This window comes from Podarcis filfolensis (assembly GCF_964270895.1).
Source record: "Podarcis filfolensis genome assembly, chromosome: 5".
Taxonomy (NCBI): Eukaryota; Metazoa; Chordata; class Lepidosauria; order Squamata; family Lacertidae; genus Podarcis; species Podarcis filfolensis.
This window is the reverse complement of record NC_139608.1, coordinates 326,826-340,422: the sequence shown is the minus strand read 5'-3', so window position 1 is coordinate 340,422 and position 13,597 is coordinate 326,826. Positions and strand designations below refer to the sequence as shown.

The window sequence follows — 13,597 nt, the reverse complement described above, 5'->3', positions numbered from 1 at the left end:
GGGCAGCACCCCAATCTGGGAAGATTTTTGCATTTTGGATTAAATGTCCAGGTTTTGGAGGTTTTTCTTTCTCTTTTCGCTTCTTTCACTATTTTTAAATGCGCTGTGTCCCAGAACAGGGAGCAGGCACTGAGTGGCCTGGAGCGGCCTGACGGGGGCCATGCCAGGCCCCTTGCCAGTCTCCACAGTTGCCTGGCCTTGCCTGACCTTCTCAGAGCCACTCAGCCCCCCATCGTGAGCAGGAGGCCAAGGACAGCAAAGGGAAGAAGGGGGGGGAAGAAGGGGGAGCAGGCGGGTGAGGAAGATGGGCCAAAGAGGCCGCCCTGCGGAGAACGCTCCAGAGTTAAAGTTCTGGGCTGCCCTTTGTTGTAGGTTTTAAGCAGAGGCTGAATGGCCGTCTTAGAATCCTAGAACTGTAGAGTTTGAAGGGACCCCGAGGGTCATCTAGCCCAACCCCCGGCAATGTAGGGATTTCAACTGAAGCATCCCAGGAGGGTGGCCATCCAGCCTCTGCTGAAGATGTCTGGGGTGCTTGTCCAAAGGGGAGAGGAGGGGAGCCAGCCAGACCCCAGAGCTAGGTGCACCGGAAGCTGCCTGTGCCAGACCAGGGCAGACCACCAGGGAAATGGAGGCAGCTGGCTTTAAATCAGCTTTAATAGATGCCAAGCTCCTTCCAGTCCCTGACTGAAAGCCCCCCAGGAGCTTAGAAGCCGAGCGGGTGAGCAGCCACAACACCTCCATTCTTCACCAGGGCATCGGAGATCAGCTTCATGCCGGCAAAGGACTCCTCCCAGGCCAGTGAATTGGCTTCCCGCAGAGCCTGGCGGACGCGCTGGAAGGCCTGTGGGACACAGGAGGAGCGTCACCCACCCACGCGGCAGACCGGTCATGGCCACCCGACACAGGGCAGCAGCCACAGGCACCCAGGGCATTGCCAGGCCCACAGGGAAAAGCTGGCGAGGGAGGGGATCTCCGGGTCCTTCCAGGGCACAGCTGCCCTGCCTGGGCAAGAGCTGGCGCGGGGCTGGCACCCTGTGAGCCACCTTGTTCTTGGCCCTGGGGGAGACCCATCACCAGTGAGGCTTCCTCCAGGCCGGCGGAAGCTTCAAAGAGCCACAGCCAGGTGCTCTGGCGAGAGGCCCAAATAACTCCCTGCAATTATGGCTAATTGAGGAGAGAAGCATTTCACACCTGGTTACATCCTGCAAGGCTCAGCTCCTGCCCCAGGACTGGGAGGAGGAGGAGGAATAGATCACCCCGGCAGGAAACGTGGCTGGGGGAGGGGCAGCCAGGGGGAGGAAGTCTGGGTCTGAGAAGCCTCCGTGGGGCCAAGGCAGAGCCAAGGGGAGTGAGGGGCCAGAGGGAGGACATGGCTGAGCCCAGGCCGAGGAAGGGGCTACGGGGTCCTCCTCCCACCCCCCACCCCTTGCCTCATGGCACCACGTCCGGCACAAGAGCTCCTCGTGCTGCGCTGCCGGCTGCTTCAGCAAAAGAGAGCGGCTGGCCCTGCAAGAAGAAAGAGGGAGCGAGGGAAGGCCAGAGCCCACAGGAGGGGAGCCCAGAGCCCGACACAGGCCCCCCCCCAGGCGGCAGAGCCTGGGGGCAAACCGTGGGCCCCTTTGCTCTCGCCCTGCAAAGGCAGACTCCCTACCTGGAGAGAGCCACAGCCATGGCGTAGATGTCGATGGCAGAGTCCGCCACGCGCTTCAGGTGGAACTGCTGGTCTGATGGAGGAAATGGGGGGGGGGAGAGGGGGCGTCAGGCAAGATTTGGGGCAGCTGACCTGGCCTCTGCTTCTCACTCCAGAAATTGCTAAGGAGGTGAGTTTGCTTTTGCAGGCAGACTTGGATTATCCCCCCCCCCGACCCATGACACAGCAGACACTGGAGCTGCCCCACTGTGTGGCCCCCCCAACAGCCCTTCCCAAGAACACCCACAGAAAGTTGTGGGGCCTGACAAGAGGCCTCAACGCCCCACCTCAGAAAGTCAGGCTCTCCCCTGCCTGGTCAGGCCCTGCTCCCCATGGCTCCTGATCCAGGGAGGGACTCGAGGTCCAAAGCAGGGCCTGCTTTTTGTTGGGGGGCGGGGGCGGGGGGTACCTGCCACTGCAGCTCCATATTTTAGCAGCAGACTCTCAACCGCTTCACCAAACAGATCAATGGCCTTGGTGACCTGGACGGAGGAAGGGCAAAGGGAGGGCTAGCCTGGCATGCCCACACCCCTCCGCCCCCCCGGCTGAAAATAGTCCTGATGGGGGCCAGCAGCTCTTCCTTTACAGGCCCCTCCCACACCCTGTTTCTCCATCAGCCGCTCTTTGCATATTTACAGTACCTACAGGCGCAGAGGTGGCATCTCGGAAAGACCAGGCTGAAGAACCAGCTGGAAAGTGATGGTCCTGTTGGTCAGGAGCCTCAGCCCCCCCCCGGGGGGGGACAACATCCACCTCTCAGGCAGCCAGCACTTCAGGACCCTCTGGAGTGAGAGGAGCTTGCCCTTCCAGGCACCACCTGGGAACAGGTGTGGAAGGGGCTCTGGCACCCTGCTCTGGAAGAACACCCCATGCAGACACCCACGTAGGGCAGGGGTGGGGAACCTTCAATCCATGGGCCTGCTTCATCCTGCCAAGGGGTCTCATTTGACCCACATTTCTCTCAAGCCAGGCCTACCTGCCCATCAGCTGATGTCACTGGGAACATCAGCTGATGGGAGGACAGGGAACTGGATCACGCAGCCGAGACAACAGGATTCAATTTCTGCTCATCAGCTGATAGACAGGAGTTAAAACCCTTTGCAAAAGCACTCTCTGAAGCAGCTCTGTCCTTCTTAAACAATCAGGGGCAGAAGCAGGAAGAGCAGCCTGTATCTTACAGGCTTCGTTCTGCTATCTGCCACACAGACCCCCACCATCACCATCACATACTGTGCACTTAGAGAAAGTGCCCAAAGCTGCTCCAAAGAGTGCTTTTGCAAAGAGCTTTAAGGCAGCCCCAACCACATGTCAAATCTGGCCCTTGAGGCTGATCCAGATCCTGTGGGCCATTGAGCAAAAAGGTAACCCGACTTGGGGTGTCCTCTTCAAGGCACGATGGAAAGAGGAGCTAAAGTTGCAACAGCATCTCAGGATAGGCTCAAAGGGGGACTTGATGCTTTTGAGGGGACCAGTTTTTGCTGGCAATGTAACAAGTGTCTGCGCACAAAGATTATTTGTGTACATAGCTCTGTACATCTCCAAGGTTTGCTTCCTTGCCAGCACATGGATCCAATCACAGCTGTGCTCCAAACCCCTTTTTATCCCACCATGATGTCTCACCAGAGTCGCGCAGTCCTCCAGGTCTGGGTGAACATCACCCTGCAGAGAGAGGCCACTGGGAAGCCCAACTTTCCTGCAGTGGAAGGAGAAAGAAAGGAGATGTGCAGAACTTGGAAGAGGAACAGAACTGTCAGTTGGACATTCAAGATAGAAATCAGAAGGTTGATGGAGAGCAAACCAGCGAGTCTGTGGGCTGTCCCTCCTGGCTCTTGCATCAGACCAGAGGGGGGGAAACGGTAAAAGCTCCAGTCTGTTTATCTACTTGCACTTCATGCTTTTGAACTGCTAGGTTGGCAGGAGCTGGGACTAAGCAACAGGAGCTCATGCCGTCGTGTGGATTCAAACCACCGACCTTCCGATCGGCAAGCCCAAGAGGCTCTGTGGTTTAGACCACAGTTCCACCCACTCCCCCTCAGACCAGAGGAACACCCCAGGGACCCGCTTCTGCCCCCAAGCTGGACATGGGGGCTCACAGCCCCCCCCAATAGCCCCAGACATGCTCCTCACCGCTTGGCTCTCATGACGATTTCCTTGCAGAGGGCTTCCACCTTCCCCACCGGATTGGAGAGGGACTTCTGCAGGCGCTGCAGCTCCTCTCCAGCATGCTATGGGCAGAGAGAGTCGCCCTGCTCAGAGGAGGTTCAGCCCCAAGGCTGTTTCTGCGAAAGAGATGGGAGGGGGGCACCCCACCCCACCCCTCCGGGGGCACCCCACCCCACCCCTCCGGTTTCCCCCAGAGTCTTGGGTCAGCCTGGAGCAGAGCAGAGGGCAGCTCCAGCCCATGAACTGGGGAACTTCCTCTAAGGTTCCTGCCCGCAAAGGACCCACGGACAAGCCATGGAAGAAGGGGCAGCCCAGCAAGGGAGGGTTGCCAGAGAGATTCTGGCCTGGCTCAGGGAGAAAGCTCTGCCATGAACTCCTTTGGGCTTCTCAGCCTCCACTAGAGAACAAAGCTAATGGCGGCCGACCTCATGGGGTTGGTGTGCCATCTAACAGGCTGAATATGGTGCTGGCCAAAGGACAACTGTCCAGGACATCTGCCAGGGCTCCTGGTTCACTCCTGGGGGGCCTCTGACTGCTTTCTCCCAGTCTCCACAGGGTGGGAGCCACCAGCAGCAAGCAGGCAGGCAGAAGACCATGGCTCAGGGGGCAGAGCACCCTCTTTGCACTCAGAAGGTCCCCGGTTCCATCCGCCATGGCAGCATTTCCAGGTATGGTTGGGAGTGTCTCCTGCCTCGGATCCTGGGGAGCCACTGCTGCCAGTCAGTGTAAGGTAAAGGGACCCCTGACCATTAGCTCCAGTCGTGACCGACTCTGGGGTTGCGGCGCTCATCTCGCTTTACTGGCCGAGGGAGCCAGCGTACAGCTTCCGGGTCATGTGGCCAGCATGACTAAGCCGCTTCTGGCGAACCAGAGCAGCACATGGAAACGCCGTTTACCTTCCCGCCAGAGCGGTACCTATTTATCTACTTGCACTTTGACGTGCTTTCGAACCGCTAGGTTGGCAGGAGCAGGGACCGAACAACGGGAGCTCACCCCGTTGCGGGGATTCGAACCGCCGACCTTCTGATCGGCAAGTCCTAGGCTCTGTGGTTTAACCCACAGCATCACCCGCGTCCCTGCCAGTCAGTGTAGGAAGTGCTAAACTAGATGGACCCCAGGAAGGCAGCTTCTTGTGCTCCAAGTGCCATCTAGTGGTGGGTCCTGAGGGCTTTGATTGATGCTTGTGGCAGCCAAGGAGAGGCTAAGTGAATTCGGAGAAGGCCAACGAGGTGTCAAGGCAGGTGGGCCAGAAGGCAGGGCAGCCTTCCTGCACAGGGCCAGTGGGAGGGCAGCCCTGGTCAAAGGCCGGGGGGGCTCACCTTCATGCCCCCCAGCGCCACAAACAGGCGGAGGATGTCGTTGGTGCCCTCAAAGATGCGGAAGATCCTTAAGTCTCGCAGGACTTTCTCCACTCCCGCCTCCTGGCCAAAGGAAGCAAGGTCACCTCCGCTGGCCTGAGGCTCTTGCCTGGTTGGGGCCCAAAGGAGCCGCCCCTGCAAGCCCCCCACCCCGCCCTCTGCCCCCCAGGCAGGAGCACTGACCTTCATGTAGCCCATCCCGCCCAGGATCTGGATGGCTTCATCGGTCACCGTCCAGGCTGCCTCCTGGGGACGGAAACAGCCCAAGGCAGCAAGGGCAGCCTCAGCTGATCTGGGGCCACCACCCCAAAGGCCTTGCTGGTAAGACAGGTGCCCCCTCTGAGGCCGGAAGCAGGAGGCCAGCAGGGAACGGGTCAGGTCAGGAGGATACAGCACTTCTAGCAGGCCAGGGAAGGGGCAAGCAAAGGGGGCGGGCCAGGAATTTAGAGTCAAGGAGTGCCTCCTCAAGCGCTCAAGAGGGTGCCCCCCAGCCCCCCCAACTCGTGCCCCACCCCCCTGTGAGGCCAGTCAGTTTCTGCCTAGCAGACAGGGTGGGCTGAGGGATGGAGATTTGGGAGAGCCAGCCTGGCTTCCTTGGAGAGACATGTCCCCCACCGACCCACCCAGTGGCGAAGCTGCATGCTCCACTACGGGGTGGAGAGCAGGCGGGGGCGTGGCGTGCATGGGGGGGGGGTGCTGCGATGGCACCCTACTGGAATAGTGGTGCCGGGGGTGGTCCGCTCCCTCCGCACTCCCGTTCCTCCGCCAGTGGACCCACCCCATCCACTCACCGAGGCGAAGATCTTGCTGATGGCGGCCTCCAGGCGGTAGTCGGGCACCTTCATGTCCATGTTGGCACTCAGCACGTAAGCCATGGCCTGGAAGGGGCGGGCAGAGGCACCGCTGGGCACCCGGCAGTGGAAGGGCTCCCGGGAATCCCCCCAAGGCGCAGCGCCTCTTCCCGCCCCCCAGGGCCCGTCCTCAGGCGTCGGGCCGATGCCCCCCCCTCACCTCGGTCACGTAGAGCAGCATCGCCATGCGCGCCAGCTTCTCCTGGATGGTGCCAAAGCGGCTCAGGGCGCTCCCGAACTGCTGCCGGTTGGCCGCGTGCTCCACCTGCGGGCGGGTCAGGGCAGGGCCGGGGCTCAGCGCGGGCACGGGCGGCTCCCTCCCTCGCTCCGGCCCCCCGACGGCAGCCCCGCTCACCGCCTTGCGGAGGACGCCGCGCATGGTGCCTGCCAGCGCCGAGGCCATCCCGAAGCGGCCGTTGTTGAGGATGTGCATGGCCACCTGGAAGCCGCGCCCCAGGCCGCCCAGCAGGTTCTCCGCCGGCACCTGCACGCCGTCGAAGTGCACCTCGGCCGTGTTGGAGCACTTGATGCCCATCTTCTGCTCCGGGGGGCCGCTGAGAGGGAGAGCGGGGCTCAGGACTCGGAGGCGCAGGGCGGCGCGCTCGGCTCCATCCCGGTCCCCGCGCAGCCGACGGCACAACCAGCCGCGTCCCTTTAGGCGGCGACCCAGGGGCGAGGGATGCGCACTCTGCACGCGTCCCGAGGCTATTCCCTTCTCCCAAGTTCCCCGGAGCGTGGCCGCCCGTCCGGGCATCTCCCTGTGCTCCTCTTCCCCCGCGGGACTCACCTGGTGACGCCCTTGAAGGCCCTCTCGACGATGAAGGCCGAGATCTTGTCCTTCTCCTCGCCCGTCGTCACGTCCTTGACGCGCGTCTTGGCGAAGACCGTGAAGATCTCGGCGGTGCCGCCGTTGCTGGAACCGGGAGGAGTCAGCGAGGGCGCGGGGAAGCCCGCTGGGCCACCGGGGGGGAGTCCTGATCCGGATCTGTCCCTCACCTGATCCAGATCTTGCCCCCATTGAGGGTGTAATAGCGCTCGCAGGGACTGAGCTCCGCCGTCGTCTGGATGGAGGCGGCGTCGGACCCGCTCGACGGCTCCGTCAGGCAGAAGGCCGCGTGAACCTCGCCTGGCGCAGGGAGAGACGAGCCGCTCAATCGACGGGGCGACCCGGCCGGCGGGCTCCCGGGACTCTCAGAGGCAGCCAGCGCCCCTCCGAGGTTGGGCGCCGCCGTCCCCGGGCCTCTGGGCGGCTAGGCTGGCCTCTCACCCTTGCGGCTGCTCGGCGGAAGGAGACCCGACGGCTCCCGCCCGCGTCCCCTGCCTGGCTTGGGCTTCCGACGGCGCTGCTGCCCTCGCCGCCCCGGCAGGTCTCATTTCGGGGGGGGGGGGTTGTCTTACCAGTTGCCAACTTGGGCAGGTATTTCTCCTTCTGGCTTTTTGTGCCAAAGAGCAGGATCCCCTTGAAGCCGATGGACTGGTGGGCACCCAGGGCGATGCCCACCCCGAGGTCGTGCATCCCGACCACCTCCACCATGCGGGCGTACTGGGGGGGTGAATTGCTCTGAGGTTGGCATCACGTGGGGCAGGCAGCCATTGATTCACCCAGCCCCACAAGGCAAAGATGGAGGAGGGGTATCCCCAGGGAGATGAGTTCCCCTTGGCCCATCACACCTGGAGCATCAGTGCCACCCACCCACCCCACCACCCACCCATGCTCCCACATCTCTGCGTGGGCAGGGGCTGCACGAATGGGGAATTCTGTCCCCTTCTCTGCCTCACCCCCCCTCCTGGCTATAGCAAAGGCCTCCTCCTCCCCAGAGTCGCATTGGACCCCCCCCCATCAGTCCCTCTCACCTGCGTGTTGGTGAGCCCGATGCCCCCCAGCTCCTCGGGCACCTGGAGGCCAAAGCAGCCCATGTCCTTGAGGCCGGCCAGGGTCTCCTCCTGGATGCTCTCCAGTTCCTCGTTGGCAGCTGGGTCGTTCACTTCCTGCCCACAGTTTGAAAAGAACAAAGCAAAGGACACAGACCCTCCCCTAAGGCCACTTTCCTGTGGCAGGGAGTTCCAGGGAAGCAAGAGGCCTCCTGCTAGGACAGGTTTGCCAAAAGGAAAAGGGGAAAAGAGAGAGTTGTCTTCTGATCCGAAGGATCTTTGCAAGTTAACAGCTGTGGATACATTTGGAGTCAAGGATCTAAGGGGCAAATCACTCAACACCCAAGACGGAAGAATTATGTTTTGTTTTTTAAAGGATTTCAAAAGTGAAATCTGAAAAGGTGAGAAATGATACTTTTGCCGGATTTTGCATGTCTGAGCAATGTTTTTCCAGCTTTATACACTTCCCTCCAGGGCTCCAGGGCAGGATTTGTTCTTGTGTGGACAAGTGCCCAGATGTGCCCTCTCAGATGCCCACCCAGTCTTGCTACGCACAGCTGCCCAGGGCACCCAAAGACGGACGCTGGCTTGATTTGGCAAAATGGAAACTGCAGGCCTCACTCACCTCGAAGAAGCGGGTGCAGGGATCCACCATGGCCTGCAGGGACTGCGCTTGCTCCGGGGAGAGAACTGGGGGGGCAGAGCGGCTGGTGGGTCAGCAGGAGGATCAAACCCCTCACCCCACCCCTCAGAGACCCACACTGGCTGAGGTGGCTCCTGCTGCCTACCTGAAGGGAAGGGGAAGACATTCTCGGGGGCCAGGTGCCCGTTGAATATGTTTGTGACAAAGGATGTTGATTCCTGAAAGAAAAGGCGATGCTTCCTGTTTGGGGGGGCTGGCGGTGGCACAACAGAGCTCATGCCCTGGCAGCTTCCAGTGGGTGCAGGACCCCTCCTCTCTCCCTCCATCTTGTGGAGGGGATGCTTTTCTGTCTCAGTGGTCCCCTCCTGAGCCTCAAGGCCGCCTTGAACCTGCTTCCCACCTCCTGCCAAAGCACCTGCCCCCGCTGTTTGCCCAGCGTGCCTTCTCTCAGGGTGGGGGCAGCCAAAAGGAGTCCCAGGCAGCCTCACGCAGGGCGGGGGCAACGCAAAGCAGGGCTGAGTGACAACAGCCCCCATTCACCTTGTTGGCATGGCTGGAATAGCTCACTTTCTGGTCAGGCACAACATAGGAGGGAGGCAGCAGCCTGGAAGAGGAAGGGCAGGAAACATGGGGGGCAGGAAATCACAGAGGAGACCCCCCCCCGCAAGCCTGTGTGGTAGGCAGCCCCTGCCCCCCATGAAGCCAATGAGATGAGGCAGCCAGCTCAGACCTCTTGACCAATGAACTTCTCAGGTAGACTGAGGCACAACAATGGCTTGAGTAGCTCCTGCCAAGGTGAGGAGAGTGAGCTAGCTAAGCCTGGCAGGACAGCTGACTCTATGGCATTAACCCCTTCATGCATTCATCAGACTCAAGCAGGCTGGTTAGATGAGGCTGGTCATCCCGCAATACACTCTGTGGTGCCCTGCCAAGACCAGCAGCCCCTGTGCCAGGTCCCTCCCCCACAGCACATGGCCCAGAGCCCCCCTCCACCTCCACCATCCTGCAGTGACCTAGAGGGGCTTCTGCCCCCCGCCTTTGTTTCTGCTGTGCCAGGCATACCTGAGACTGGATTTGGCCCACAGCTGTCTCCACCACTTGAGCCCCATCCCTCGCTGGATCAGGCGCAACATCCTCTCTGCTTGGAGAGGTGGTCCGAGGTCAGTGGCGCAGAGCACCTGCTTGGTATGCAGAAGGTTCTGTGCTCAGTCCCCGGCAGCATCTCCAGGGGCGGCTGGGAAAGTCCCCTGCCTAAAATCTTGGGGCACCGTTGCTGCCAGTCAGTGAAGACAACATGGAGCTAGCTGGACCCAGCGGTCTGCACTGGTAGTTTCCTGTGCCCCTGGGGAAAGCAGAAGGGGGGCACATATATGGCTGGCCCCGACTCCTGCCCCCTTCTGTGCAGCCCCTCTCACCCCCTGCCAGGCAAGGGGGAGGTTATTATTTCCTTGCTGGGTTTGGTCTCTGGCACCCGCTAGGCTGGGCATGGAGGGAGGGGTGGCCCTGCCTTGATGCTTGCCACCCAGCACCCGCCCCTTGGGGGGCCTGGCCTCTTCACCATGGGGAGCCGCTCAGTCTAGCTGTGGTGGGGAACAGCTGAGGACAGAAGTTCCCTCCAGGAAGAGGCAAGTTGAGCAAGAGGCAAGTAGTCCAACTTACCTACAAAATGCAGGAGGAGGAGGAGGAGGAGGAGGAGAGCCCTAACTGGGGAGCCATGCTGTGCTCCTACAGTGTGACACCACCGTTTCCAGGGCAATGTCACAGAGCTCTGTGATGTCATCTTAATAATAACAATAACAATAATAATAATAATTTATTATTTATACCCTGCCCATCTGGCTGAGTTTCCCCAGCCACACTGGGTGGCTCCCAACAGAAGTAAAAGCACAATAAAACACCAGACATTAAAAACTTCCCTAAACATCTGCCTTCAGATGTCTTTTAAAAATAGGATAGTTGCTTATTTCCTTGACATCTGATGGGAGGGCGTTCCACAGGGCGGGCACCACCACCAAGAAGGCCCTCTTGTCCTGTTAAGGCCCCACCCACCCTTTTGGCACTGGGGCCTGCCAATTCCTAAGAGGAAATATTCCCTGCAAACCAGCATGGGGGGTGGACTAGATGATCCTTGGGCGTCCCTTCCAACTCTACAGTCACAGTGATTCTGTCACTCCATGAAGTGTCCCAGGAGCTGCACCCAGAGGCACAGGGTGTCATGGCACCCTGACCTGCCACCCAGGAGGCTCCCAGCTTGACTTGGGTCTCTGCCACAATCTCAGCGGAGCCTTTGAGAAAGCCCCTCTCTTGCCTCCGGCCACAGATACACCCCCCCCCCACTTAGACACGGTGTACACGCTCTTTCCCTCGGTTATCAAGGGCTGCTTCCACTTACGGTGGGGTGGGGCGTGCTTTGCACATGCTCAGAGGCTTTCTTAGTAGGGCTGGGTGACTTCATTATGACTTTAATAGTGATAATCTCCAAATGCTGAAGATGTCGTGATTATTTTGACTTGCTGGACACTCCGGGGGCGGAGCATCTTCCTGCCAAAGAGGGGAGTGGGATGCCTCTGCCCCGCCTCCACCAGTTGGGGCTCCCCACTCTGCACCCACCATGACAGCAGGCGGCCTGTTTTGGCCAGGCGTGCTGTGAGGAGGCCAGCAGGGGGCAGAGGTCTTCAAGTCTTCATGGGGCTGAGCTGGGTGGCAGCTGGTCGAGAGGGATCCCTGGGAGGGGCTGGTCAGGAGGGAGGCGGCTGGGTGCAAGGCTCTGCCGTGGCTGCAGAGGGCCTCCTGTGACGCCTCAAAAGCAGCAGCAGGATTGCTCAGGCTGAGCCGCCCCTGCTTTTCAAATGGCTGCCTGCAAGGGAGCAATTCAGCCGGGGCAGAATATTCCCTGCAGCTCGGGGAAGCCAGTGGCCCATCTGGGCCAGCACCCTGTTCTCACTGTGCCCAGCCAGATGCTTCAGGGGGAGGTATGTGAGCAGGACCGGAGCACAACAGCAGCAGCTCTCCCCATGACCCCCCCATGAGCTGTTTCCTAGTTCTGCAGGATCTCTCAGCAGCCTTTGATGCCATCGACCAGGACATCCTTCTGGACCGTCTAGAGGGGCTGGGAGCTGGGGGCACTGTTATATGGTGGTTCCGCTCCTTCCTCCTGGGCCGCGTCCAGTAAGTGGGGGGGGGATGAGTGTTCAGACCCCTGGGCTCTCACTTGTGGGGTGCCTCAGGGCTCCATCCTCTCCCCAATGCTTTTCAACATCTATATGAAGCCGCAGGGGGAGATCATCAGGGGGTTTGGGCTGGGTGTTCATCAGTATGCAGATGATACCCAGCTCTACCTCTCTTTCAAATTGGAACCAGTGAAGGTGGTGAAGGTCCTGCGTGAGTGTCTGGAAGCGGTTGGAGGATGGATGGCAGCTAACAGATTGAGGTTGAATCCTGACAAGACAGAAGTACTGTTTTGGGGGGACAGGAGGCAGGCAAGTAGGGGGGACTCCCTAGTCCTGAATGGGGTAACTGTGCCCCAGAAGAACCAGGTGCGCAGCCTTGGAGTCATTTTGGACTCCATGGAGGCGCAGATCCATTCTGTGTCCAGGGCAGCTGTCTACCAACTCCATCTGGTACGTAGGCTGAGACCCTCCCTGCCCACGGACTGTCTCGCCAGAGTGGTGCATGCTCTAGTTATCTCCCGCTTGGACTACTGCAATGCACTCTACGTGGGGCTACCTTTGAAGGTGACCCGGAAACTACAATTAATCCAGAATACGGCAGCTAGACTGGTGACTGGGAGTGGCCGCTGCGACCATATAACACTGTTCCTAAAAGACCTACCTTGGCTCCCAGTACATTTCCAAGCACAATTCAAAGTGTTGGTGCTGACCTTTAAAGCCCTAAATGGCCTCGGCCCAGTAGACCTGAAGGAGCGTCTCCACCCTCATCGTTCTGCCTGGACATGGAGGTCCAGCTCCAAGGGCCTTCTGGCGGTTCCCTCACTGCGAGAAGCAAGGTTACAGGGAACCAGGCAAAGGGCCTTCTCGGTAGTGGCGCCCATCCTGTGGAACACCCTCCCATCAGATTTCAAAGAAATAAACAACTATCTAACATTTAGAAGACATCTGAAGGCAGCACTGTTTAGGGAAGTTTTTAATGAAGAAGAAGAAGAAGAGTTTGGATTTGATATCCCACCTTTCACTCCCCTTAAGGAGTCTCCAAGCGGCTCACAACCTCCTTTCCCTTCCTCCCCACAACAAACACTCTGTGAGGTGAGTGGGGCTGAGAGATTTCAAAGAAGTGTGACTGGCCCAAGGTCACCCAGCAGCTGCATGTGGAGGAGCGGAGACTGATGTTTTAATGTATTTTTAATCTCCTGTTGGAAGCCACCCAGAGTGGCTGGGGAAACCCAGCCAGATGGGTGGGGTAGAAATAAATTATTATTATTAGCCATAGTAGTAGTATTAGTATTATCATCCCCCAACAACTAGCATCCCTGTTCTGCCTCTGGCAGTGGAGGTGGAAGATGGCCCTTGTGGATCGTGGCCCCTGATAGCCTTGTCCAATTGTCTTTCAAAGACATCCAAGTTGATGGCCATTCCTGCGTCCGGTGGGAGGGAGTTCCAGAGTTTTTGCATTGCATGAAGAAGTCTTGCCTTCTGTCTGTCTTAATTCCCATTCACTTCAGTTCTAGTATTATGAGGGAGAAAAACTTCTCTGTGTCCACCTTCTCCACCCCAGGTATAACCTTATGCCCCTCCGTCACGTGTTCCCCTCTCCCCTCTTCCATGCCTTTTTTGTGAGAGGCAGCTAGGAGCTGGTGTGAAATGCTAAGGGCTGCTGAGCTGACTGGGAGCCACAGGGCTATCAGACTGAACGTAGGACTAGACAAAGGCAATTGCCATGAAGGTCCAGGAGCCGGTCCATGAGGACAGCACAATCAGAGGCATCAAAGGCCGCCAAGAGAGAGAGAGAAACAGAAGCAGAAGCAGTCATCCTCCCTCTGCCCCAGCCTCTCCATCCAGGCCAC

At 59.4% G+C, this 13,597-nt stretch overlaps 1 protein-coding gene across 7 annotated transcripts; it reads right to left on the bottom strand.

Annotated features, from left to right (window-relative positions):
* Positions 1 to 636: 636 nt before the first annotated feature.
* LOC310763279 (very long-chain specific acyl-CoA dehydrogenase, mitochondrial-like) lies at positions 637 to 10,337 on the bottom strand. 7 transcript variants are annotated; one of them, XR_014548557.1, is made up of 21 exons: positions 10,237 to 10,337; positions 9,640 to 9,755; positions 9,118 to 9,181; positions 8,723 to 8,795; positions 8,560 to 8,624; positions 7,917 to 8,051; positions 7,461 to 7,605; positions 7,059 to 7,188; positions 6,850 to 6,975; positions 6,418 to 6,616; positions 6,223 to 6,327; positions 6,003 to 6,089; positions 5,395 to 5,457; positions 5,173 to 5,274; positions 3,818 to 3,915; positions 3,311 to 3,383; positions 3,057 to 3,187; positions 2,100 to 2,172; positions 1,652 to 1,724; positions 1,431 to 1,506; positions 637 to 841 (listed from the first exon to the last, which is right to left on the bottom strand). XR_014548557.1 is itself a non-coding variant. In XM_083615166.1 (20 exons), the coding sequence occupies exons 2-19, from the start codon at positions 9,708 to 9,710 to the stop codon at positions 1,212 to 1,214; spliced, it is 1,977 nt and encodes a 658-aa protein (XP_083471292.1). In that variant the 5' UTR covers positions 9,711 to 9,755; positions 10,237 to 10,337; the 3' UTR covers positions 637 to 841; positions 1,192 to 1,211. The 7 variants fall into 7 exon arrangements, 5 of the variants coding, with proteins under 5 accessions (XP_083471292.1, XP_083471295.1, XP_083471294.1 ...); XM_083615166.1 differs by lacking the exon at positions 3,057 to 3,187 and having other exon boundaries at positions 1,192 to 1,506; XM_083615169.1 differs by lacking the exon at positions 3,057 to 3,187.
* Between the last annotated feature and the right edge of the window lie 3,260 nt (positions 10,338 to 13,597).

Coding starts and splice junctions, on each gene's coding strand:
- LOC310763279 (XM_083615166.1), bottom strand. CDS start 9,710: ATGTTGCGCCTGATCCAGCGAGGGATGGGGCTCAAGTGGTGGAGACAG. Junction 8,625..8,722: donor TGTCTTCCCCTTCCCTTCAG/GTAGGCAGCAGG, acceptor CTGCCCCCCCAG/TTCTCTCCCCGGAGCAAGCG. Junction 3,916..5,172: donor TGGCGCTGGGGGGCATGAAG/GTGAGCCCCCCC, acceptor CTCTGCCCATAG/CATGCTGGAGAGGAGCTGCA.